Source organism: Saccostrea echinata, unplaced genomic scaffold (genome assembly GCF_033153115.1).
Source record: "Saccostrea echinata isolate AGI-Se365-2 ecotype Australia unplaced genomic scaffold, CSIRO_AGI_Sech_v1 ptg000010l, whole genome shotgun sequence".
Classification (NCBI taxonomy): domain Eukaryota; kingdom Metazoa; phylum Mollusca; class Bivalvia; order Ostreida; family Ostreidae; genus Saccostrea; species Saccostrea echinata.
Window position 1 is genome coordinate 2965823 of NW_026889759.1, and position 26885 is coordinate 2992707.

General features: G+C 33.9%; 1 protein-coding gene across 2 annotated transcripts in view; it reads left to right on the forward strand.

Moving 5' to 3' along the window:
• Positions 1-26683, forward strand: part of LOC133184151 (protein patched homolog 1-like) — a 51133-nt gene extending 24450 nt beyond the window's left edge. The window contains exons 12-19 of one of the 2 annotated variants that reach the window (XM_061319038.1): positions 4709-4870; positions 16521-16648; positions 16857-17009; positions 17368-17493; positions 17999-18143; positions 18376-18497; positions 20368-20556; positions 24246-26683. In XM_061319038.1, the coding sequence (XP_061175022.1) occupies positions 4709-4870; positions 16521-16648; positions 16857-17009; positions 17368-17493; positions 17999-18143; positions 18376-18497; positions 20368-20556; positions 24246-24404 (1184 nt within the window). In that variant the 3' untranslated portion in view covers positions 24405-26683. Of the gene's footprint in view, positions 1-4708; positions 4871-16520; positions 16649-16856; positions 17010-17367; positions 17494-17998; positions 18144-18375; positions 18498-20367; positions 20567-24245 lie in introns of both variants that reach the window. The other variant, XM_061319039.1, reaches the window with a different exon arrangement.
• The last annotated feature ends 202 nt before the right edge of the window (positions 26684-26885 follow it).

A 26885-nucleotide genomic window follows, 5' to 3' on the forward strand; every position in this document is an offset into this window, starting at 1 on the left:
TGGATTTAGGGGTTCGCTTGGGGGCTCAATGAGTTTCCAAGGCATAGTCTACATCTTAGCAATAGCATCATTCCTCAAAATGTTTTTGATTGTAAAAATTTAGAGATTAAGTATCACTACAGCATCGCAAAAAAATGTTTTGTTTTGTTATTCCGTACACCAGTATTTACTGTGCTTAAGTACGGAGAGAGAGAGAGAGTTTTACAAACTGTATATTATTTTAAAATTTCGATATGGCACTAATCTTTTTGAAAATACAGAAGTTGTTTTTCTTTTATATTATTTTTTTCATTAACATGTTTACATGTACAAGTTGGCCTGGGGCCTGTTTTACAGAAGAACTGACGACTAAGACCAAAATCTAATTCTGCTTATAACTTTTTAATTTACATAATATCGAAAATGGTTTTCTTCTTTTTAAAAGGAATGTAGTAAGATATTTTTACGCATTCAACTTTAAATAGAATCATTAATTTTGCAAAATTTTACAATCAACTTGGGTTTTTGGTCTTAGTCGTAAGTTCTTTTGTAAAACGGGCCCCAGGCCTACTTGGTTTATTTAGTGTTGATTTTCCAAGTATACGCCATGTACCTTTCTTAAATTGTGATCCCTATTTAAAATAAAAAATATTTTCGAAACAAACGTAACCTGTCATTCACCTGTTGTTTTTTAAGTAAGCTGCTATATTTTGTTTATTTACTATACAACTTCAAGGATCTACCAGAACCTACCAAAAATTGGGAAAAATCTGGATTTAGGGAGGGATTACATGTACATCTTCAAGATCCTCCCCCGCACCCCTCTTTCCAAAAAAAAAAATTGCTTAATCCTTGAGAAGTTTAAACATGTTCTTTGTGTTTACTTTTGTGTACATTGTATATTTTTTTTATTATATCATGCTGAGTAGTTCCCAGAAGCCAGGCTATTACATGTTTTCAATCGATCGATGAAATGCCCCGCCTACTCTGAATATTAATGAGACACAATTAAAACCCAGCTCGGACATGCGCAACATTCCGGAATTAACACCCACTAGTGGGCATTTTTAATTACCTTTAATAAAACTAAAGCGTCGTTTTCAATGTAAATTTTCGTAAGTAATGTACCACACAGATAACAAAATATGGGTTAGGTGTAAAAGAATTAAGATTTGAGTTTATTAGATGATGTTAGAGGGGTCCGAAAAAGGGGCCACGGCAATATGCTTAAGTGGAAACATTCTTTCTTGCACTTAAACAAAATTGGTTTACAGTATGTTGAAGGTATAATGATTGACAGCTGGTTAAGGTTGATCTTATCAGAGGGAATATTTATAATATTGATGTAGGTAATAAATTATGGAAGATGTTTTCAAAATCAATATTTAGAAATTCTAGATTTCAAACATTTTAATAAGTAAAAACATAAACTTCATTTGGGTTTAATCTTACTGACTCATCACTTTTTTAAACGAATTTCAATGAATGTTGATCAAAACAAAATCTTTTGTTGGTTTAAGAGGTTTATCCCCCCCCCCCCCCAATAATGAAAGAGTTTAATTTCAACATGTTATTCACAATATAGATGAAGTAAGCCTTTACCCAATTACCTAATGAAATAAACAGATTCAGAATGCCTAACCCAAGGTTAACCTTGTCAGATCTTGGGTTAAAATGCTGACTTGCTGTACATTTTTGTATTTTTAGGTCACCCGAGTCACTCAGGTGACCTATTGCTATCCGTTTTTTTCCGTTGTCCGTCATGTGTTAACATCTGAATATTTTTAGCTTCTTCTTTGAAACTGCTCAAACAATTTCAACTAAATTTGGCATATAGCATCTATGGGTAAAGGGGAACAAAAATTATGAATTTCATGGTCCCTGCCCTCCTGGGGTCTCAGGGGTGGGGCTAAAACCAACAAAATTAATGCAATCTTTAAAAATCTTCTTCTTTACTCCTGGACATCAAGCAGTCAAACATGACATGATTGTAATAAGCATTGAGCCCTCTACCAAAATTGTGAAATTCATGGCCCCAGGGGTTCTGGTGCAAGGGTGGGGCTATATAGATCACATAGTGAATGTGCATTATTTCTCTCTTTGAAAATCTTCCTTTCTGCTCATGGGTATTAAATAAACTAAGAACATAGTTATGAAGAGCAAGAGTGCTTCTTTCAAAATTCTGAACTTCATGGCCCCAGGGTCAGGGGTTCTGGTGTTAGGGCGGGGCTCTATTGATTATGTAGTGAAAATGCATTAATTCTTTGAAAATCTTCTCTGCTCCTGAGTATTAAATAAACTAACTTGAGTTATGACGAGCACGGTTGCCTCTTCCAAAATTGTGAATTTCATGGCCCCTGGGTCAGGGGTTCTATTGATATATATAATGAAAATGCATTAATTCTTTGAAAATCTTCTTCATGATGGGCATGGCTGCCTCCTCAGAAATTATGAATTTCATTGCCCCTGGGTCAGGGGTTCTGGTGTTAGGGCTGGGCCTATTGATTATACATGTGTATAGGGAAAATGCATAATTTTTTTCAAAATCTTCTTTTCTGCTCCTGGGTATTATTCAAACAAAGTGCATGATAATGATATGGAAGAATGCCTCTTCCAAAATTGGGAAATTCAGGGGTCAATGAATGGGTCAGGGTTCTGGTGAAGGGGGGGGGGCTCTATTGATTATATAGTGAAAATGCATAAATTCTTTCAATATATTTTTTCTACTACTGGTTTTAAAAACAAAGAAACAAGTCTATAGTTATGATGAGCAAGGGTGCTCTTCCAGAATTGTGAGTTCATGGCCCCTGGGTCAGATGTTCTGGTGTAAGGGTGGGCTTTATTTCTTTAGTAATGTAGTGAAAATGCATTTCTTTGAAAATCTACTATGCATCTGGGCATATTCGAGGCAAACAGTAAAAGTTTTAATTTGCAAGGGTATTTTTACCAGAATTTTGAACACCTGGTAAATAATGTATATGAAAGATTAATAGAACAAGAGAATTATGCAAGAATATTTATTGTATAATACAGAAAGTACTTTCATAGTTTTAATGATCAGGTAGACTTGGAAATAATAGATGAATAAAAATGAGACAAAAATAACTTATCTTTTTAAATGTTCTTCAGAGGCCAAGAGAGGCCAATGTGAGAAGTAATAATATGGGATTAAAAAATAGACATTTTGTTAATAGTCTGCATGGTAATAGTGATAAATGGGGGACAGATAGATACTAGACCAATTATTTTGTTGATACTAATCATACTAATTTTCTTGCTTTTGGGGAAACAAAGCTTCATTTATCAGTTTATGGATCCTCTAAATTGTTGTATTGTACTCAGGTGACAGTTAAGGCCCTTGGGCCTCTTGTTAGCTCACCTGAGCTGAAAGCTTAAGGCAGCTTTTCTGATCACCTGTCGCCCGTCAGTCTGTCCATCCTTCTGTCCATCTGTAAACTTTTCACATTTTCAACTTCTCAAGAACCACTGGTCCAATTTTAACCAAAATTGGTACAAAGCATCCTTAGGTGAAGGGTGTTTAAATTGTTAAAATAAAGGGCCAAGCCCTCTTACAAGGGGAGATATTCAGGAAAAGACAAAAATAGGGTGGGGTCATTAAAAAATCTTCTTCTCAAGAACCACTGGGCCAGAAAAGCTGAAACTTATGTGGAAGCATCCTGGGGTAGTGTAGATTCTGAATTGTTCAAGTCATGATCCCCGGGGGTAGGGAGGGGCCACAATAGGGAATCAAAGTTTTACATTGAAATATTTAGGAAAAATCTTCTTCTCAAGAACCATTTGGCCAGAAAAGCTGAAACTTATGTGGAAGCATCCTGGGGTAGTGTAAATTCTAAATTGTTCAAATCATGACCCCCAGGGTAGGGTGGGGCCACAATAGGGAATCAAGTTTTTCATTGATATATGTAGAAAATATCTTTAAAAATCTTCTTCTCAAGAACCACTTGTCCAGAAAAGCCGAAACTTATGTGGAAGCATCCTGGGTTAGTGTAGAATCTAAATTGTTCAAATCATGACCCCCCACTGGCCCTAGGGGTAGGGCAGGGCCACAATAGGGAATCCAAGTTTTACATTGAAATATATAGGAAAAATCTTCTTCTCAAGAACCACTTGGCCAGAAAAGCTGAAACTTATGTGGAAGCATCCTGGGGTAGTGTAGATTCTGAATTGTTCAAATCATGACCCCCCGGGGGTAGATAGGGGCCACAATAGGGAATCCAAGTTTTACATTGAAATATATAGGAAAAATCTTCTTCTCAAGAACCAATTAGCCAGAAAAGCTGAAACTTACGTGGAAGCACCCTGGGGTAGTGTAGATTCTAAATTGTTCAAATCATGACCCCAGGGGGTAGGGAGGGGCCACAATAGGTATTACAAGGGGGAAATCAGGTTAAGAAGTTACTCAGGTGAGCATTGTGGCCCATGGGCCTCTTATTTAATTTAGGAAATTGTATTTATATTGAATTTCACAAAGTGCTGAAATCCCCTCAGATACTCTAGAGGTTGTCATGATATCATCTCATGGTAGATCTCATCAAATTCCAAAATGTGATGGTGTTTAGTGCATGATGAATTTCCCACATGAATACATGCAGAAGAACAAATGTTGGTACATTGTACTACATGAACCAATGGGATGAACAAAAACTATTGTTATAAAAGTATTATTTTGTAGTATTCACATGTTTTTAATTTTAATTTTTTTTTTTAGGAAACATTGACTATTTTAATGGAAAAGCCCGATTTGATAATTTGTACATGCAGCTGAACAGCAGTCAGTATATAGCAACAGGTTCCGTGGACAGCTGGTTCCATTCCTACACAGCATGGTTAGGGACTAACCCAGCAGCAGCATCAGGCAAAGTGGATGCTTGTATGTACAATAGGTTAAAATACTCTATCTATTGTGAGCTAAAAAATGTATTCCCATATATCAAAAATAAGTACTAGTATTTTAAGGCATTATAATAATTTACAAGGGTTGTCCCAGAAAAATGTGAAATTCTTATATATTTCCTAAACTACTGAGCTAAAAAATGTATTCCCATATATCAAAAATAAGTATTAGTATTTTGAGGCATTATAATAATTTACAAGGGTTGTCTCAGAAAAATGTGGAATTCTTATATATTTCCTAAACTACTTGACCAGAATGATTTATTTTTTGCACATTATTGGGAAATGATACAGTTGAACTTTGGTATCTCGAACACTGATATCTGGAATAGCATGGATATGTCAAAGTGATTTGGAAGTCCCAGCTACTTATTCTTGAAGTTTACCCTCTATATCTCAAATCATTGGATATCTCGAAGTTTTTTCTCAGTCCTATCAAGTTCAAAATAATGAGGTTTGACTGTATTTTAAGGAGACAAAAATTTTATGAGGTTATCATATACATAATGTAACAGCAATTAACGGGTGTTAAAGCACCTAAACTTTTTAGGTCACCTGAGTCACTCAGGTGACCTATTGCTATCCGTTTTTGTCTGTCGTCGTCCGTCGTGCGTCATGCGTTAACTTTCGAACATTTTCAGCTTCTTCTCTAAAACCGCTCAACCAATTTCAACCAAATTTGGCATATAGCATCTATGGGTGAAAGGGAACAAAAATTGTGAATTTCATGGTCCCTGCCCCCCTGGGGCCTGAGGGGTGGGGCTAAAACCACCAAAATTAATGCAATCTTTAAAAATCTTCTTCTTTATTCCTGGACATCAAGCAGTCAAACTGTTGGCATCATTGTAATAAGCATTGAGCCCTCTACCAAAATTGTGAAATTCTTGGCCCCAGGGTCAGGGGTTCTGGTGCTAGGGTGGGGCTATATAGATCACATAGTGAAAGTGTATTATTTCTTTGAAAATCTTCTTCTCTGCTCCTGGGTATCAAATAAACTAACTAAGTACATAGTTATGAAGAGCAAGAATGCCTCTTCCAAAATTATGAATTTCATGGCCCCAGGGTCAGGGGTTCTGGTGTTAGGGCGGGGCTCTATTGATTATATGGTGAAAATGCATTAATTCTTTGAAAATCTTCTTCTCTGTTCCCGGGTATTAAAAAAACAAACCAAGTATGAAGTTATGATGAGCAAGAGTGCTTCTTCCAAAATTGTGAATTTCATGGCCCCAGGGTCAGGGGTTCTGATGTTAGGGCGGGGCTCTATTGATTATATAGTGAAAATGCATTAATTCTTTTAAAATCTTCTTCTCTGCTTCTGGGTATTAAATAAAGTAACAAAGAACATAGTTATGATGAGCAAGAGTGCCTCTTCCGAAATTGTGAATTTCATGGCCCCAGGGTCAGGGGTTCTGGTGTTGGGGGGGGGGGGGGGGGAGGCTCTATTGACTATATTGTGAAAATGCATTAATTCTTTGAAAATCTTCTTCTCTGCTCCATGGTATTAAATAAAGTAACTAAGTACATAGTTATGATGAGCAAGAGTGCCTCTTCCGAAATTGTGAATTTCATGGCCCCAGGGTCAGGGGTTCTGGTGAAAGGGGGGGGGGTGGCTCTATTGACTATATAGTGAAAATGCATTTATTCTTTGAAAATCTTCTTCTCTACTCCTGGGTATTAAATAAACTAACTAAGAACATAGATATGATGAGCATGGCTGCCTTTTCAGAAATTGTGAATTTCATGGCCCCTGGGTCAGGGGTTCAGGTGTGGGGGGGGGGGGGGCTCTATTGATTATTTGCATTAATTCTTTGAAAATCTTCTTCTCTACTCCTGGGTATTAAATAAACAAACTTAGTGCATAGTTATGATGAGCATGGTTGCCTCTTCCAAAATTGTGAATTTCATGGCCCCTGGGTCAGGGGTTCTGGTGTCAGGGTGGGGCTCAATTGATATATATAGTGAAAATGCATTATTTCTTTGAAAATCTTTTCTCTCCTGGATATTAAATAAACTAAGTACATAGTTATGATGAGCATGGCTGCCTCCTCAGAAATTGTGAATTTTGTGGCCCCTGGATGAAGGGTTCTGGTGTTTTGTCGGGGCTCTATTGATATATAAGGAAAATGCATAAATTCTTTCGAAATCTTCTTCTCTGCTCCTTGGTATTGTTCAAACAAAAGGAAGTGCATGGTTATGATAAGGAAGAATGCCTCTTCCAAAATTGTGAAATTCATGGCCCATGGATCAGGGGTTCTTTTGGGGGGGGGCCTCTATTGATTTTATAGTGAAAATGCATAATTTCTTTCAAAATATTTTTTCTACTACTGGTAATAAAGCAAAGAAACAAGTGTATAGTTATGATGAGCAAAGTGCTTCTTCCAGAATTATTAGTTCATGGCCCCTGGGTAAGATTTTCTGGTGTAAAGAGGGAGGGGGGCTTTAATTATTTAATAACATAGTGAACATGCATTTCTTTGAAAATCTTGTATTCTTCTGGGCATATTCGAGGCAAACAGAGTAAAAGTTTTAATATGCAAGGGTATTTTTACCAAAATTTTGAACACCTGGATTATTTAGTCAAGTATTCTGGTCCTGGCCAGGGCTCTATGAACTTGTATTCTGCTGAGCAAAGTTATTCCCCTTTGCCATTCACCTTTGATAATTTATCACTGTAAATAATGTATTTGAAAGGTTAATAGAATAAGAGAATTATGCAAGAATATTTATTGTATAATACAAAAAGTACTTTCATAGTTTTAATGATCAGGTAGACTTGGAAATAATAGATGAATAAAAGTGAGGCAAAAATAACTTATCTTTTTTAATGTTCTTCAAAGGCCAAAAGAGACCAATGTGAGAAGTAATAACATGAGGTTAAAAATAGATATTTTGTTAATAGTCTGCATGGTAATAGTGATAAATGGGGGACAGATAGATTCTATACCAATTATTTTGTTGATGCTTATCATACTTGTCTATTTTTCTTGCTTTTGGGCAACAAAGCTTCATTTATCAGTGTATGGATCCTCTAAATTGTTGTATTGTACTCAGGTGACCGTTAAGGCCCTTGGGCCTCTTGTTTTACTTTAACAGAATAGCCTTGTCAGCAACGTTTCATTGCAAATTTAAATGGAAATATAATCTTGATAATGTCACAAAATTTACCTTGATAAAATTTCTCTGATTTGTGGTACTAATTGTGAAAAGAATGAATCTTCATACCACTGCTTTCTCACCCCTTTTTTTAAATGCAGAATTTTACCTTTTCAAATCATAACATTGTCACATTATAGCTAAAGTCTTCATAGGTACTCATAAAAGATTTTTTTGGGAAAGAGACTTTCAATATATACATGATACTGATTAAATAAAATTGTATACTTCACTGAAAAATCCCGGCTTAGCCATTACAACAATATAGGTCATTGTATTATTTGAATAAGAAGGTGGGGCGTCTATCAAGTGTGCGATGAGTGTGAATACATTAGTGTGTGTTGGAGGTATACTAAGTTTTATGAATAATTGACACTTAGAACCCCTCTTATTTCATGCTAGAGACAAAATATAAGAATACATTCTTAATTTGGCAGGCTTTTTTCTGTTTAACTTATGAAATTTTTTTTTAAATGATTTTCTAAAAATTCGTTAAAATTATTTATACATTAAATACACAATGGAATCTGTAAACAGAGCGTATAAAGCAGGATACACTATTTTTCATATGTTAAAGAAACCTTATTGTAAAAGAAATAATTTGTTTAAGCTTAATACATTAAGTGTATGATTAGAATTTATTTCAGAGCATATATATAATTTTAAAATCCGAATGCTACAACAAAAATACGCAGGCGGTTGATTTATGATACAAAACTATACTATGTGTACAAAAAATAAATCGTTAAGAAAGTGAAAATTAATGCCCTGTTCACACGGAGAGTTTAATTCGCAGTAAATTAATTAATGCGAAATGATGCGAATCAAACTAATGCGAATTAAATTGCGTTCACACGACAGCTAATGCGAAGTAAACTAATGCGAATTAAAATTTTATTCCTACAACAAGGCTATTCAAAGGCTATTATGACGTCATTTACAAATCACGTCATTTTGTGCAGAGCAGATCTACATTTGACATAATGTCATAGTGTCTGTACACATTTTAGTGATTAACATAATTTTCCTTTGTTTTCCACTCAAAAATAGCACAAGTACCTATATTTGACCATCGACATGTGGCCTGTGACTTAATTCTGCCCTTACGCATGCGTCAAAATTTAATTCGAATTAGCTTCGCTTAGCGTTCACACGGAGCTAATGCGAAGTAATTTAATGTGTAGTAAACTAATTCGCATTAAATTCTCCGTGTGAACGCAGATCAAATTTAATTCGCAGTAACTTACGTTTAATTCGAATTAAACTCTCCGTGTGAACAGGGCATTAAACGTCAGTTTAAAGTCAGTATCATCACTGGTGGATAAGGAAACAACAGTGTCATTGTACTTTGTACAGTCCAGATTGCATTGCTTTGAACGAAATCCTGTTTATTCATGCCAGACAAGTTAATATGACCTTCTTCATTTAGGAATTCAATAATTGTTGAAATCCACTTGTGTACTTTCTGATTTTAACAAACTCTCTTTCCGCGGTAAGATAAATGATAATTTACTTCAAGATATTTTCAACGCCCTCTGTTCATTCAATTGATTTTTTTCTTTAAATACGTCAATCGGACATGTGAAAGCATACAAGTGCATTTTCTTGCTTTTAAACAGTATGCTTTAAAAATACATGCAAACATGGAATTTTTTTGACATGATCTGCAAAAAAAAAATGTTTGTGAGATTTTGTGCTGATGTAAAAGGTTTTAGCATTTGCAGGGTTGCTAGAAGAAACCTCAAGCTTCCATCTATTCAAGTTAGGGGTGCATTTTTTGCAAATGTATTCATCCAGTGACTTTTTATCCGATATGTATACAGGTCTTTTTAGCACTCAGTATTTCAATTTCTTTCCCTAAGGATTATCAATTGGAAGTATGCATTTGTGCACTTATAACAAACAGTTTATTTTTCTAAAGATATGATGAATGAGTGTTTTTCAGATAACGGTCTATAAAGTTAATAACAGTTTTAATTGGAAAAAAAAAACTTTTCTATCTTTCAAGAGTCAATGTCATGAAGTTCTTTTGGATTTTGTGCAGGCAGTAGAGAAAACGATAAGCCGTAGAATAAACAAAACAAATTAAATTTATTAAATTTTAAAAAAAATAGAAAATTTCAAAACAAACACACTCTTGCACACCCTCTCTCACAAAGAAAAAAATTATAACATTAAATTGCAAACCAGATAATATTGACAATGAAATAAAGATTTAACTTTAAACACAATCAATTGTCAATAAAACAGATGGTTTCAAAACATAAATTATAACTTTTAACTGGAAACAATCAAATAATGAAAGTTTAACACGGTATCAGTTTCCGCAGAAAAAATTCTCTTTTAATTAAACAATATCAGTAAATATAAATTCCGTTAAATGTCAAAATGTAATTCTTAACAATGTTTCATTTCTCTAAACTGAATTGGAAGTTTGGCTTTTGGCTATTCAATTTCCTTCCAAAACTGTTAGATTAGACTTTACACCACTGGGCCTCCATACAACAAACACTTCGCCCCTCTCATTCCAGCCCTGGCCTCACAGGTCTCCCACTGGACAACTTGAGAATTTACTCCTCATTTTTACTGCTGTGAACTGTCACCAATGCTCTATATGCATTGTCCACGTACACCACGCCCTGTGTCACTAACTTGTTTTGGCCCCCCGATCGACACACGACTCAAACTCCCTCGTGAGGTCCTTAAACTTACTTCAACCTCAGGTTTATAATCATAACCCCTCCGCACTGAAACAATAATTACCTCATCTAAAACCTAAACACTACTCACTGAAACTACAAATAGTAATAACAAACAATACACCCGTAAAGTTAGAACAAAACCCACAAATATATACAAAAGAAAATTATAGCTTACCGGCTGGAGAAAGAAATGCTCATGCAGTAAAATTACCGACTCCTTGGCTACCCATTTACCAGACTAACTTCTGGAATTTGCCATGGAACATCGACTACAGGACAAAATCAAAATATGGCCGCACACTTGAAAAACAGCCCCGACTCTCACTGACCAATCCGGTTACACTAAAAATAGCCCTATTTACGAACACTCTCAACTACGGAACCAAACTAGGGATATAATTACAACTATTTACACACAGAATAACAAAACTGATAAGCAACATAATTCAACTTCATCATGGTGCGTAGCACTGATGTATATTTAGGAACAAAGGCAAATGTAATATGTATACCCACAGTAATTTAAATTTCAAAATTCTGTATTTATGAGACACAAGCAGTAAGTGCAAGCTATATGCTACAGGTCTCTGATATAGATACCAAAAAAAAAAAATAAACAAAATTGAATGAAATAGCGTTTAATAACAAGCAAATAAAAAATCTTAACACATCTTAATCATAAATAAGTTTTCTCCCAGAATTTCAATACCCATTTGAAAAATGATTTGACCAATGCTAGCTCACAGACACCTATACATGATGTCGTATAGGTGTGATCAAAGCGCGAAAGTGAATAGATTTGAGTCGCGTATTCAGTGCTTTGTTATTCATGAGGTCAAAGGCGGGTTGACATTTGTAAACAAGGTGCCTTTACTATGGAGACAAGCACCCGTGATTTTGCACCTTTTTGGAAAATAATAAATGAGCGCAAGGCTGTTTCAGTTTCTTTCATGGATGTAAATGACTAGTATAACTCTTTACATTGACTGTATTTACGACAATTTGAAACATCCATGCACTCATATAAAAAAAATTGGCTTGCAAAATGGGGGTGTTGCCTAAAGTCTATGAGAAATGGATGTAAACAACGTAACGTATTGATCAGATAAATACCTAATTACAGTGCATGGAAGTAAAAATTGAAATTGATAAACTACAATGTTTGATGGAAAGATTGATGCAAAAATATGTAGAAAATCTTTGATTTAATTCTTTGTAAATTATCGGGGGGCCAGATTTGGACGTTTAAACAATTCATTCTTTTTAACACTGACATCATTAATGGCAATTACGTGATGGTATGCAGGGGTAGATAAATAGAATTTTGCAGTACTTGACCTTGGACAGGTTACCATCATAAAATTACTTGTCCTATGAAAAAATGTTCTCGTCCCCACCTTTCTCTTAAATTGCACAAAATTAAAGCATTAACATTAAATTATTTCTCGACTGAGACACTACACGGGAACCAACCAAGATCTAAAATCACTAAAATTTAGGGGAAAATTTTTAATTTTTAAGGAGACTTTTTAGCCTATATACACATCCCTGGTATTACTTTAACACCCCAAGAATACTCAATCCAAGAAAATTGAATATAAAAGCATTGTTCACCAATTGGGAAAAAATACAACCAAATTGGGAAAAAATTAGCTCATTTTCAATTGGGAATGGGGCTGAATTTCAGCCCCTGAGAAGATACTGATAAATCCCTGCATGCTCTTCTTTTTTTCCCTAAGCGGGGGACACAAATTCTCTTAATTAGCTTGTTTTTAATTAATGTGTATTTATTTAATGAAAAAGGTGAATATAACGAACAGTGATCAATCTCAAAACAACCTACAGACACTGCAAATCAGTGAACACTACTGCATGCCGTTCGATTACATGACTGTGTGATTGCCAGTCAACAGCACCAATCTTAATACCAGTAACATGTCTGTATTCAAAGTATGATAATATTTTGACAGTAACGAGACCCATGGGCCACATCACTCACCTAAGCACATTGGCTAGAAAAAAGCAGAAATAAGTTTAGTATTGAAAAGTTTACGAAGGAGGGGGGACAAATACCTCAGGATGCTTTCATTTCAGTATTACTAATCATGGCTTTGCTGTTCTTGAGCAGAAGAATTTTTAAGATTTTTTACATATAGATATAGATAAATATATTCTTATGTAATACTTTGACCCTCTTTTGTGCCCTAACCCCTGGTGGGTCACAATTTGAACAAATTTGATTCTACAATACCTAAGGTTTGCTTCTGTATAAATATGAATAATAATGGCTTAGTTATACTTGAGAAGAAGGTTTTTAAAGATTTTTACCTTTATATTCCAATTTAAAATTTTGATCTCTGTTGTGTCTGTACCCAACTCCCAGGGGGTCATGATTGGAACAAACTTGAATCTACACTACCTGAGGATACTGACTAATAATGGTTTAGCTGTTCTTGAGAAGAAGATTTTTAAAGATATTTCCTATATATTCCAATGGTAAACTTTGTCCCCTGTTGTGGCCCTGCCCTACCCCCAGGGGTCATGATTGAAACAAACTTGAATCTAAACTACCTGAGGGTACTTCTAAAATAATTTGACTAATCTTGGCTTTGCTGTTCTCAAGAAGATTTTTAAAGACATTTCCTATATATTCCTATGTGAAACTTTGACCACCTCTTATGCCCCTCCATACCCCTCGGGGTTATAATATGAACAAACTTGAATATAGAGTATGTAATGAAGCTTTCACATAAGTTTCATCTTTTCTTGCTGAGTGATTCTTGAGGATTTAAAAAAAAAAATGCAGTCAAATTTGAAAGAGGGCATGGCACTTCCTGTGAATGAAATTAAATCCCCTCCACCCAAGGATGCTTTGTGGCAAGTTTGCTTGAAATTGGCCCAGTGGTTCTTGAAAAGAAGCCTTTGGTTCAGGTGAGCTAAAACTTTTTTGACGACATCAATACCTGCCATGTTTTATGACTTGAGTTCCATCTCACTATTCAATGTAGTGGTCAACAGCAGCGAAAACAGGTGCTTTGCTGTGATTCATGATATTTTAAAAGTGGTAACACAAAAGACATTTGAGTATATGATATTTTGTAAATGGAAAAGCACTTGTCCAAGGGCAGGCATTACAGTTTATCAAATATCTTGACCACCAAACAAAATTGGTTGTTCCAGGTGTCAGGCAATTCTATTTGTCTAGCCTGTGATATGCACACAAACACTTTCTGGTAAATATATTTTCAAAAATGGCAACAACAGGTGATAATGTGGTGCACCATATTCTCATTCAATGATGTGTTAAGTGGAGTATCACTCCTGTCTATACAGGAAAAGAGATTGAACATCACAAACATGTCTATACTTTTTGACTGGTTATTCCACAGAAGAGGTGCTTGGTAGATCAACCAAGTTGACATTAAACTTGAAGATCAGGAGCTGGAGTGAAGCTCAATCTGCAGACTGTTGTTAGCTAAAGAAGTTGTATCCTGATCAGGATTTGGAAATTGTCTATTCAAAGAATCAATTTTGCGATCCTCTGATGACAAAGTGTGTTGGAGATGGGTACCTTGGTTACTAACTGAAAATCAAATGTGTCAAATTTCTGTCATTTTAAAATTCTACAGAAAAGACGCGAGATTCCAAAATAATTTCACAAATGCCAAAAACTGCGTTTTGATGTCATGATCGAGTGTAATACTGGGAGAAAAATTTTATTTACATATTTTATTAAAATTTGTATGTAGTATTTAAAGAATGTTGATTATTTTGCATGCCAATTTTTAAATTTATAATATTAAGAAACAATAACTATTGTAAATTTTCACGATTTTCAGGGACAACCCGCATATGTCTGTATTTTTAGAAAAATGTTAATGTTTGTGAATTGTATAAAATGTCACTTGTGAGGTATTTTTTCAAGGTCATATTATAAAGTGAAATTCATAATCATGCTTAGAGCTAAACATGACTCCTAAATAGACAAACGCCATATTATTTTTCCTATCTCCAATATCAGCACTTGAGTTTATACCCTTCACATTTATTCATTTCACCTGGAACTCATGGCCAAGTAGTATTTCTTGCGTGTCTTGTGATTACGTTTTGTTTTATTGTTTTGCATGCAATTGTCTTTTTCTTTATTCATTGACCTGTGCAATTGATGGGTTTTTTTCTCCTGACATGGTATAGTTGCATATATTTGGTAATTTTATTGCGACTGGGTTACAGTGGTGACATCCACACAGGTGAGATCTGTACAGCAAAATACTTTGAACTGTGAAGAAGTCAGAGGCTTATATAGAGGCACAAGAAATAAGACAAGCATGAAGGAGAAATATAGCAGACAAGGATAAATCTCTCTCTTTTAGGATTCATGTTCATCTTTAAAACTTAAGGTCAAATAGAAGTTGCAACCATACTGATTACCTATTTGCCATTAGAAATACAGTCCACAAGCATTAAAAAGTGAGGTGTATACTTTATTCTGTCAATTTGACTCTCTCTTAACAAAGTCAATCGAGGCATTTTATGTCTTTCAATTTGTATAATAAGTATTTACTTTTTAGCTCACCTCAACGAAGTTGGGAGAGCTTATGTAATACCATCGGCATCCCAGGTTAAGGTTTTTGGAGCAGTTTTCTTTTCAAGTACTTCTATGGCCTATATTAGTCAGAGATGCATGGAGGATGCTTCTAGTGTGTTTCATTGTACCAGTCAAGGTTTCAGATGCTGCAATTTCAGCTAAAGAATCATCAGGTTAATTTTTTTGGAGCAGGTTAAAGTTTTTGGAGCAGGTCTCATTTCCAAGTAACTATAAGCCCTATATTGACCAAACTTGCATGGATGATACATCTAAGGATGCACACTACTGGCCTTGCCTTGGATGCTGGATCTGACCTATATTTTCCGGATGAGTGACCTGGTTAAAGTTTTTGGAGCAGATCTCTAATTCAAGTAACTATAAGCCCTATATTGACTAAACTTGCATGGATGATACATCTAAGGATGCACATTACTGGACTTGCTTCGGATGCTGGATCTGACCTACATTTTCTGGATGAGTGACCAGGTTAAAGTTTTTGGAGCAGATGTCATTTCCAAGTAACTGTAAACCCTATATTGACCAAACTTGCATGGATGATACATCTAAGGATGCACACTACTGGGCTTGCTTCTGATGCTAGATCTGAGCTACATTTTCCAGATGTGTAACCAGGTTAAAGTTTTTGGAGCAGATCTCAGTTCCAAGTAACTATAAGGCCTATCTGAACCAAACTTGCATGGATGATGCATCTAAGGATGCACACTACTGGACTTGCTTCGGATGCTGGATCTGACCTACATTTTCCGGATGAGTAACCAGGTTAAAGTTTTTGGAGCAGATCTCATTTCCAAGTAACTATAAGGCCTATCTGAACCAAACTTGCATGGATGATGCATCAAGGGACGAACAATCTCAATTTTGCTTCGGATGCTGGATTTGACTTACATTTTCTGGATGAGTGACTAGTTTTAAGTTTTCAGATAAGTCTACTCCCAAGTAACTGCAAGCCCTATCAGACCAAAATTGCATAAATGTTGCATCTAGGGATGCACAAGATTATTAGTTTAGTGTGGGACTCTGCCTTACTTAAAGACATCATTCGTTGAGGTGAGCTCTGTAATCTCTGATTACCTATGTTTCTAGTATTATACTAAATGGAAGCAACATCTGAAAATATATTATAAACTGGAAATTTCTCATTGGAATTTTTTTGCTTATTTTAGCTTTGTATCCAACTAATGAGGCTAACTTTGTGGATCTCTTGTATACCTTTGTCACCACGGAGGCTACAGGAATGCGACATGCAAGGGAGGTGATCTTTGACAGCAGCTCAGGAACAAGGGATATTACTGTAAGTCTATATAGGGCCTTATCAGGTGTTCCTTTTTTCTTCAAACAAGGCTAAACAGCAAAAAATCTATCAACAAATAAGTATGTGAGATATGTAAAAGAACAGATTTCGTACTTTATACTCTCAAAGTAAAAATATTACCATTTACTGAATGGCATCCTGTGACAATATAACAGCATGTAAAATTTTTTCACCATCTCATTTACAGACAACGTACATATCATATCAGCACCTGACTTTTAGCACTGCTTCAGAAGAAATTGTGGCCATGGAAGCAACAGAGGCATCTGTCAATGGGATTTTCTCAGAGTCTGAATGCTTCACATATGGCAGACTTTATCTACAGTGGTATACAAATAAAGTAAGTTAACTTTCTACTGATATAAACAGAGAAAAAATGTCTTTTAGGTTTTTCTCTAATACTTGTGTTCTTTTAAAAACCTTTTTGTTTTAGCACTACAGTAAAACATGCTTATAACGAAGTGCCAGGGATGGACGATTTTGCTTTGTAATAAGCATTATTCGTTTTATTCATTAAGTTTACAATATATTTTTAACTCATAGGGAATGAAAATCACTTCTCTGTAAGCATCAATTCATTATAAGCGTGTTTGCTTTAAGCATGTATTACTGTATTTGTCTGTGTAAATTGGAGTGAAAACATTTATTTTATAAATTACCAGTATATTTTGAATTTTTGACTATTAATTTCGATTTAGGTGATCAAAATTGAGCTGTTTAGGAACTTGGGCTTGGCTGCAGCCTGTGTGTTTGTGGTCACCCTGATCCTAATAGCCAACCTTTGGACCAGTATTCTTGTCTTCTCTTGTGTCATCATGACCCTGGTAAGTAGAAAATATAATACCTGTAGTTCAGATAGCAAATAGAGATACTAAGGTGAAAACTCTGTGAAACATGAGAAAAAATGCTTTAGACAGATAATACATGTACTGTTATCTGTGGCTTTTTTTATTGCAGACAAGGAATTGTTTTGTTCAGTGGAATATTGTTTTACTTTTTTTAGTACATGCAAGTTCAAAAATAGTTCAGATGATGTCTGATACATTTATAGAGTTCTTATTCTCATTATACAAAGTGCAGGCTCTGGAATTGAACTTAAACCATTTATTTGTTTGCATGCACCTGTTCACATTCAATGCTAAATATAAGAAACTTGAGAACAAAACCACTTTCTTTTTTCTGTGGATACTTAGGAATCATTTTCAGCTTTACCTTTGAGAATTTACAAGGTTGTGAAAAGAATTTATGTTTAAAAAAAAAATTATTTTAAAAGCATCCTAAAGAAAAATAATGTCATATCATAGTAAATATAAATGAATATCACTATAGGTGGATGTAGCTGGTATCATGCACTTTTGGGGTCTGTCCATCAACATTGTGTCCTGTATTAACTTTGTCATTGCTATTGGTCTGGCAGTGGATTACTCGGCTCACATCGGTCACTGTTTTATGACATTTGTTGGAGATAGAAATGGTAAGAAAACAATTTCTGCTCCACATTTATATCTGTACAAGTAATTATATAATTACAAGTCAGTTACTTGTCAAATCTGTGTGTGATAATTTTCTAAAAAAAAATTCATCTGACATTTTATTAATTTGTTTGCACAGTTAATAAACTCTTTTAGTATGTTTATGTTAATCATCATGTGATAATGAATAAATTGTGTATTATCAAACAAGATATTTATTATTAACCCCTGCAGAGCGTGTGAGGGCGACGTTGGTAGAGATGGGAAACCCAGTCTTCAGTGGAGGTTTCAGTACATTCCTAGCCTTTATTCTTCTAGCAGCCGGTAAAAGCTACGTTTTCATAACATTTTTCCAGGTAGGGTTTCCAATACAATTACTTTTTAGCTAACCTGAGCTGAAAGCTCAAACGAGCTTTTCTGATCACATTTTGTCTGTAGTCCGTTTGTTTCAAGAACAGCAAAGTCTTGTTTAGTCATATTGATATGGAAGCATTCTCAGGTAGTGTAGATTTAAGTTTGTTCAAAGGATGATCCCTGGGGGTAGGGTGGGGCCACAATGAGGGATCAAAATTTTACAAACTTAAGGAATATATAGGGAAAATTCTTTAAAAATCATCTTCTCAAGAACAGCAAAGCCATGTATAGTCATATTGATATGTAGATTCAAGTTTGTTCAAATGATGACCCCCGGGGGTAGGGTGCGGCCACAATTGGAGATCAACGTTTTACAAGGAATATATAGAAAAAAATCTTCTCAAGAACAGAAAAGCCATGTTTAGTCACATTGATATGGAAGCATCCTCAGGTAGTGTAGATTTAAGTTTGTTCAAATGATGACCCCCGAGGGTAGGGAGGGGCCACAATGGGGGATCAAATTTTTACCCCTGTAAACTTTTCTATACTGAACTGATTTGTGCTTTTTCTTAGCCAATGTGCTCAAGTGAGCAATGTGACCCATAAGCCTCTTGTTAGTTTTTTGCATCACAAGTAATAAACATGTTAATAATGTTTATGTCGCCTTCATAGAATCGGTGTTCTTTTTGAAATAAAGTTAATTAATTGCTAGACTTCATCTGCTTCAAATACCCATGAGATATGAGACACATAAAAAAAATATGTTAGAACAAATTAAATACCTTTTCCATTCCTGGCCCTGGGATCATGAAACATCTTAAGCTTAAGTCAAAATCTTTATGTGTACTTAAATGTTGTAGAAGTCATGCACTCCAAAATCTAAATATTTTTCAAAATTACTTTCCAAAAGTGTTGTTTTCTGCAAATTTAGAGATTAATTCAATAATTAACTAACATTTTTCAGACAATTGAAAATTTGACTTAAGTCTAAGTCTGTTTTTAAATGTGATCCTAGGGCCTGGTCATTTTTTTCTTGAATGTCAGAATTATTTGAATGACACTTTAGAATTATTTGTAGTCTTTAACCCGATAACCTTTCAAACTTTGTAGTTGTCAAATACATAGAAAAGTGGTTGATGAAATTATATAAGGAGATTATCTTCATAATTTTCATTGGCAGAAAGGTTTTCGTGGTATTCATCTGTTTCTGATATTGGTGAGAAAACATGTCTGAGGAATATGATATATCCCACAAATCACTGTTTACTGTAGTAAGCACCAAAGTTGAAGTTACTTTGGAAATTGCAAGCCTCATGTCTAATGACAATTAAAAAGTTAAGGAACTCTAGTTGCAGAAAAACCGGTGACTACTCGCACAAGTTATGGAACCTTGATCTCCCTTAATTTACACCACTAAAAATTTTCAAACTTTTTGTATATTATTCCTGCATAAATCACGCACAAACCAAAATTATGTAGCAAAACATATAAATATTTGAAGTATGTTTCTACCATTGTGACCTTATGACAGCCAATTAAGTCTATTACATGCACAGCAATGTCTATAGGACTATGTGAGATTATTCGTTTGGAGTGATTATATAATTTAACTATTATGGACTTGGTGAATAGTCAATATGTGCTTGTAAGAACCCATGTCAAGTGATATTAATCTCAGACGAAAACAACCTTGTTAGCTCTGTCGATATTACTTTTTGTGTCTTGGCGGTCAGCATCATCTGACATGGGTCCTTATAAGCACATATGGACCTACAGGGAAGTCCATAATTGTATATGTAGTTGAAGTATCAAAATAAATGAAACAGTTATAAACTAGTATATAGATTTTAATGTTTTTGTTTTTTCATGCAGATATTTCTTTTGGTGGTGATATTTGGCCTATTTCATGGACTCGTGTATCTGCCAGTATTATTGTCGTGGATTGGACCCTCAGCGTACACCAGTGCAGACAGACGGTATAAAGCTGATGATCCGGAATCCGGAGAGGACAATAAAGAATCCAAATTACAAGGCCATGATAACCTTGCCATGAAAACAACAGTAAGTGTCAGTCATTGAAAATGTTAATCGTAATGGCTTTAGTGCCTAGAAAATTTTTATATTGTAAAATTGTGATAGATAATAGTGGTGATCTGATTTGCTCATGTAGACAATCACCAAACAATAGGTCAACTGTAAATAAATTAATATTATAGTGTTACGTACTCACTGACTGATCAAAATTGTTGTAAAGTGAATGAGGAAATGAGTGTCTGTAATGAAAAAATTAATCTTGTTTAAGGTAATATAAAATAATGTGCTATTAATATAGCGAGCTTTTGAGATTTTTAAACTGATTTTTATATTTCTTTTATTTTCATAGTACAAAACTGGTAAAAAAAAAAAAAAAATTCATGTTGTATTTTGGGTTTTTTTGCTACTTCATGCATGTTGTTTTGGATTTTGTTCATAGGACAATGCAGTAAAGTAATCACAATGTCCATCCATCTGTCGATGTTTTCTCCTTTTCAAAATCCATTTATACTTTATAAGTTGCAATATTTGAATGATATTTAACTTAAAGACTTTGAATTATGAAAAAAACCTACAGTTTATCAAAGGTCAAGATCTTTATTATAAGGCCATTCCAAGTTTTTTCTATGTTTAGCGTCCACTCATCCTTCAAAAACCTACCTACCTATTCACAAAAAACAAACAGATCAAAAATGTAAAACTCAGATTTTATAGTCATAAAAATGATTTTATTCAAAGGATTTTGATGTCATGAATTTATTTTTCTCATAGAAAGACCTATACTTTAGCAAAATCAAGTTATTTAATGCTTAAATTATACCTAATATGACATATTATAGACAAATCATTACAGAAAATGACAGAATTCAAAGATTTCAACCAGAATACTAGTACTGTAGATTCCTAAATATATGCGAGGAATTAATTATCGCGTAATTACACGAGAAGCACTATTCACGAAATAAAATTACTCTCTTTTATTTTTATGGTGCTTTAATGTATGTAAAATCTCTAGATAAATCGCCCATTCGTGAATTATTGTTCTCGCGATTTTACGCCCTTGGGCCATTTCGCGATATTAAGTACTCGCGTAAAATAAGGAATCTACAGTAATCAATTTCAGTTCTTCTGATTTTAATTGTTTTTTTCTGATATTGGGTGTCAAAAACCTAGGCGCACGCAGATGCTAAACATAGAAAAAACTAGGATTGGCCTAAGTATTGTTGACGTTATGCAAAAACTAGGATATGCTAAAGGTTTAATGTTTTCTGGAAGGTTACCAAACTTCAAAGTTAAAAATGAGAAGAATGGTTATTTTTACATACATGGAGATAAACAAGTTCCACTAAATTTTGATATTATTTACTCAAAGGTCAGTGTTATATGATCAAGAATATTAATATTGATATAAGCACACTGCGAGGCCCGGCCTTCCTGACTTTGAGATTTTCAAGTTTGTTTCTTTTGTTTGTTTAGATATACAAAATTTAAATTGTTTGTTGTGTAATTTTCTTTTTTTATCAAGCATGATGGTATGGGTATATGTACACTGATATAAAGCTATATTTTAAATGAGCCAAAAATAAAAAGATAAAACTAATCATTCTTAAATTTGAAAGACAAAAAAGATATTTTTGCAGCTTCATGTGTATTTTTGTAAGAGGGATATTGCCTACCAGCTAGGCTATCATACTCCAGCTTGTAGATATACTCTCCATTGTTTAACTGCATCTAATACTTGATGGGACTATTTATTTACAACATAAGTATAAAATGTATGATTATATGAAATACATATTTATAATTCATCTATTTGGTGTATCATTGACTAACATCATTTAAAAAAAAAAATATGGAACTTTTGAACAGGTATTAATACTTTAATTTTGTGCATGTTTTATAATCATGATGTTAAAAGAAATTCTAGTCAAGAAAGGGAATTAGAAAGTAATGAGTAATTTGTCCCATAATGCATTTCTTCACTATCACTTCAAGATGCAAAATACACTGGGGAAAAATCATAATTTTTAAAGGGGGGGGGGGGTTATTCCTTCTGAAAATGTACATGTTAATCTGTTTTTAAGAAAAGATTAAAGACTTTAATAAAGATAACTTTAAATAAGCAGATGGTAAAGAACATATTCAAAATATGAGTGTTAAATATTCATCATCTGTGTTTCAGTATATCATATTATAGCAAATGTGTGTGCAGATTTTCAATTTACAGCATGCACACCTGATACAGCAATGTAAAACATCTTTGAGTGTTAAAACATTCACATAAAAATAGATGTTTTTAGTACCTTCAATTTTTTATAGCAATATCAAGTACTTCCTTGGCTAAAACCTGCTTGATCAGTTGTTTTGTGTGTTTATCTGTGCAGTAAAACTTGCTTATAGGGAACTAATTTAGAAGGCATTTGTGCTTAAAAGGGGCAGGTTATTTTGAATTCTTAGCAATTTTTTTTTTAAGTTTTTGGAAATAATTTTGTCTAAAGGAACATTCTCCATTGTATGAAAATGTAATTATAAAAATTAACAAGACACATAATTGTTTTATCAAAAGTTCTGTAAAAAGGGGGTAGGCTCCAAGAAAGTCTATGTCATCTTTTACTCATCTCGGTATAGGTACTTAACGAGGTTCGCTCCTGAGCTTTTGAGCAGATTCTTATCTTAACCTATATTTCAAAAATTCTGCATAATGTTTTAATTCTTACAATAAATTTGGATTCTACAATGCCAATTTAACTATATTCAGTTAAAACTCCATGATTAAATTCCATACCAAAAGCATTAAGTGAGGGACTATATTTTGTGGCGGAAGGTTTTTTAGAAGAAAATGATCATTTTTTCTCTTTCGAAGAATTAAAAGTATGTTAAGTTTGGATTCCTATTTTTACATGTAGTCTGCACACATAGTTCTTTTGTGCAGTGGACTGTTTTATACTGGTCCTAAATTATCTATTAAAAAAACTGTCATGAATTCTATCATCATATTTGATAAATATAGCAAATATATTGTGGAAATGAAGAAAAAAAATAGCCCTAATTTAAGCTTAAAATTAGCACTATTTTAGTAATATCTAAAAATTAACATCACAGACCCCCACTTTTAATTTTCTTTTCTGAATATATATGATACTTTTAATCATTCTTCTTAAATTCAGTAAAATGTCATTACTTTCAAATGATTTTTTTTGCTTGTTAAATTTTAATACCAGAAAAATGAAAATGTTTGAGTGCAAAAAGGTCAAATAATTGAACATGCAGAGTAATTCAAAAATTTCTTCGTTGTTACAAATTTTAATGTGTCTATTTAAGATGAAATAAGACTGTGTTTGTTCACCATAATTTATTTGAACAAAAAATATTGAAGGAAAAACTTTAAAAATTGATTTATGTGTAAGACGTATTTACAGTGCAGAAAGGTCAAACTAAATGCTCTGTAGCGCCAAAAGAAGCGCATTGACCCCCATTTTTTGTTTTGATTTTTAATAAAGCTATGTGTATAAATTCTAAAAATATACTTGATAAAAAATTCTCATTACTTTTGATGGCAGGATCCAACCTCCTTAATTATAGTTTTAACTAAATAGTATGTAGAAGTAGATCAAAGGTGACGAAAACATTGTGTATAAAAAAATAACGAATAAATTTGAGAAAACTTTTGCAAAATTGTATTTGCATTGCTAATCTTATTGTGTTTTTGTCTTCAGATAAGTAATGGCTATGTGTCAGAACCTCCTCCAGATTATCAACAGACAAATTTACCTTACATTCCTCCCCCAGACTACACTCCTCCCACAAAGCCACGGGGACAGGCCAATGGAAGAACTCCCCAAACAAATGGCAGGATTACACCTATCAGTACATGAGGGAATGTTTAATCTTGCCAATTCTGTTACATCTGTGATAATTTTTTTGTTAACAAATGATGTTAATTCTAAGATTACTACATTGTGCCAGTGAGTTTGCCAGTGTTTTAAGGAGATTCTTTTATGTCATTTTGTCATGCATGTTTGTAATTTTTTAAGTGTAATGTTGATTTGTTCTTCTTCTTAGTTCCATCCGTAACACTACAAATATGTATTATTGCTCCCTTGTCAAGATCTGAATGTGTTACACATAGACCCAGAATCTCTCTGGTTTGTAGAGTACTAACGTTATATATGTATTTAAATTTGGGACAATCAAATCCAAGTTTTTCTACATGATCTGAGGTCATGACACTTTTAGTTTTGTTATTAACCTTGTTAGTAGGTTCATGTTCTTGAATGAAAACCGGTATAGGATGCATATGTTTTTTTTATCCTGCTAAGCTGTTGGTATTTGCCATTTGTTATATTTTATCAATATTTATTAATATGTTATATATCATTGCTAATATATGCTATACAGATAATTTTATGCTGGATTTATTAGAAAGTTGATTAATTTATAAATAATAAGGTATGCACTTGTAAACATATATACTGTTGTAGAGGTTAGGGGTACAAATTGTAAAGATTACATAACTGTGTTACATTTTAAAATTAAGCATTTCTAGGTAAAATCTTACAAAACATATTAATGAAATAGTTTAAAAACCAGATTAAGTGCCTACATCAATTCATTTTTTTTTTTGTTTAATTACCATAATTTTTTTTGGTTATAGATCGTCAAAGATGTACATATTAGAATTTTGTGCCATAGTGCTTATAGTTACCCAATATCAGTGTCAGCTTTTTTGAAGAATCTCAAAGACTGGTTGTATTTGTAAGGGCTCTGTCCTGCATCAGTATTCTGTCCAATATTACTTGCCTAAAGTATATTTTCTTTCCGTTTCACCCATTCTGGCTCATACTTCACCCTGAGATTGTGTTTGGATATAGGGTAAAGAGTGACATTGATTCAAGTTTCTATGGAAAATGGCAAGGCATAAGTAGGTCTCTCTGTAAAATCCTTGTCCAGAGCATATCTTCCTCCCTTTAGCCAAATCTGGCACAATCTTCAACCACACAGTGCCCCACACAGTGCCCATGGGTACAAGAGTGTAAAAATAAAAATGACCCAATTTTCTTCCTAAAAGTTCAAGGTCAAAGCAATTCTCAGTGTACAATCCTTGTCTAGAGCCAAAAAAATTTCCTTTGCCCAATCTGGCTCAGATGCACTTAGGTCAAGGAAATGCCGTAACCTTGATCTAAGTTTCTGTTGAACAGGTCAAGGTAAAAAAAACAGGTCTCTTTGTAAAATCCTTATCCAGAGAGTATTTTTCACCCTTTGACCCAATCTGGCAAATACTCAACAACAGACTGTCTTTACTTAATGGGTTTGCAAATTTCTAGGTCAAAGTTCAAGGATGAAGGATGTCTTTTTTTTGTAAATTTCTTGTCTGGTAATATACCGTATAATTTGTGCCTTTTTGGCTAACAATTCACCCATAGAGTACCTTGTAACAAGAATAAGCAGTATTCAAACAACCAAGTCAAAGGTTTGTGTGCATTCCATAAAAAGAATTGTCTCCAGTTACAGTCCATTACAATTCCCCTTTACCCTCATGTCCTCTATATTAACTTAAAGCAGGGGCCATCATCTCGATGATGTCTTGTCCTATTTGTTTACCATTATTAAAGAGAAGGTACTGCAAAGCTCATATTAATTTACATGTATTTACAGTGATATTATATCTTATCTGTGAGTATGTGTAAGGTATTTGTTATAACATATCAAAGCTAGGAATTATACTTTAAATATATCTCAGGATTTTTCTAGATCTGTGTTGTCTCAAAAGAAATTACCATTCCAGCTGGAGATCTATATAAACTTTGATGTATAAGAATTGTAGATTAAAAGTAAACATTGTCTTTCATATGTTATACAATGAATGTTGATGCATGTGCTTGTGCTTAGCTTTTGGGTCTGGAATGAAATATTTATTTTCTGTAAGAAGAAACATGAAATTTTTGTTTTTGACATTTTTTATTAAAAATCCTATAAATGAGTGAAATTTTATGTATGATCTTTATGCGTGAACAGTCATTTCCTGCCACAGTTTTATGTTGTAATTCTTAAATACTATAGATTACTAACTCAACATAGGCAAGGAGTTTAGTATTTAATCCAGTCAGATTTATTTACATTTGTTTTAATGGAATAAAAATGTTTTCAATCAAAATATGTGTAGTCCTTTCTTCAGTTTTTGCTCTTCTGGTAGGAGACAATTGCGGGAGGGGCACTTTTTGAACACCTAAGATTATGCTTATGCAGATGGACTGTGTGTTGTCTGCAAACACTTTTTTTTTTAAATACTTGTCCCAGGCCCGTAAGAAGCAATTTCAGTTAGGGGGGCATAGCTATACGTTTTCAGTTGAGGGGGC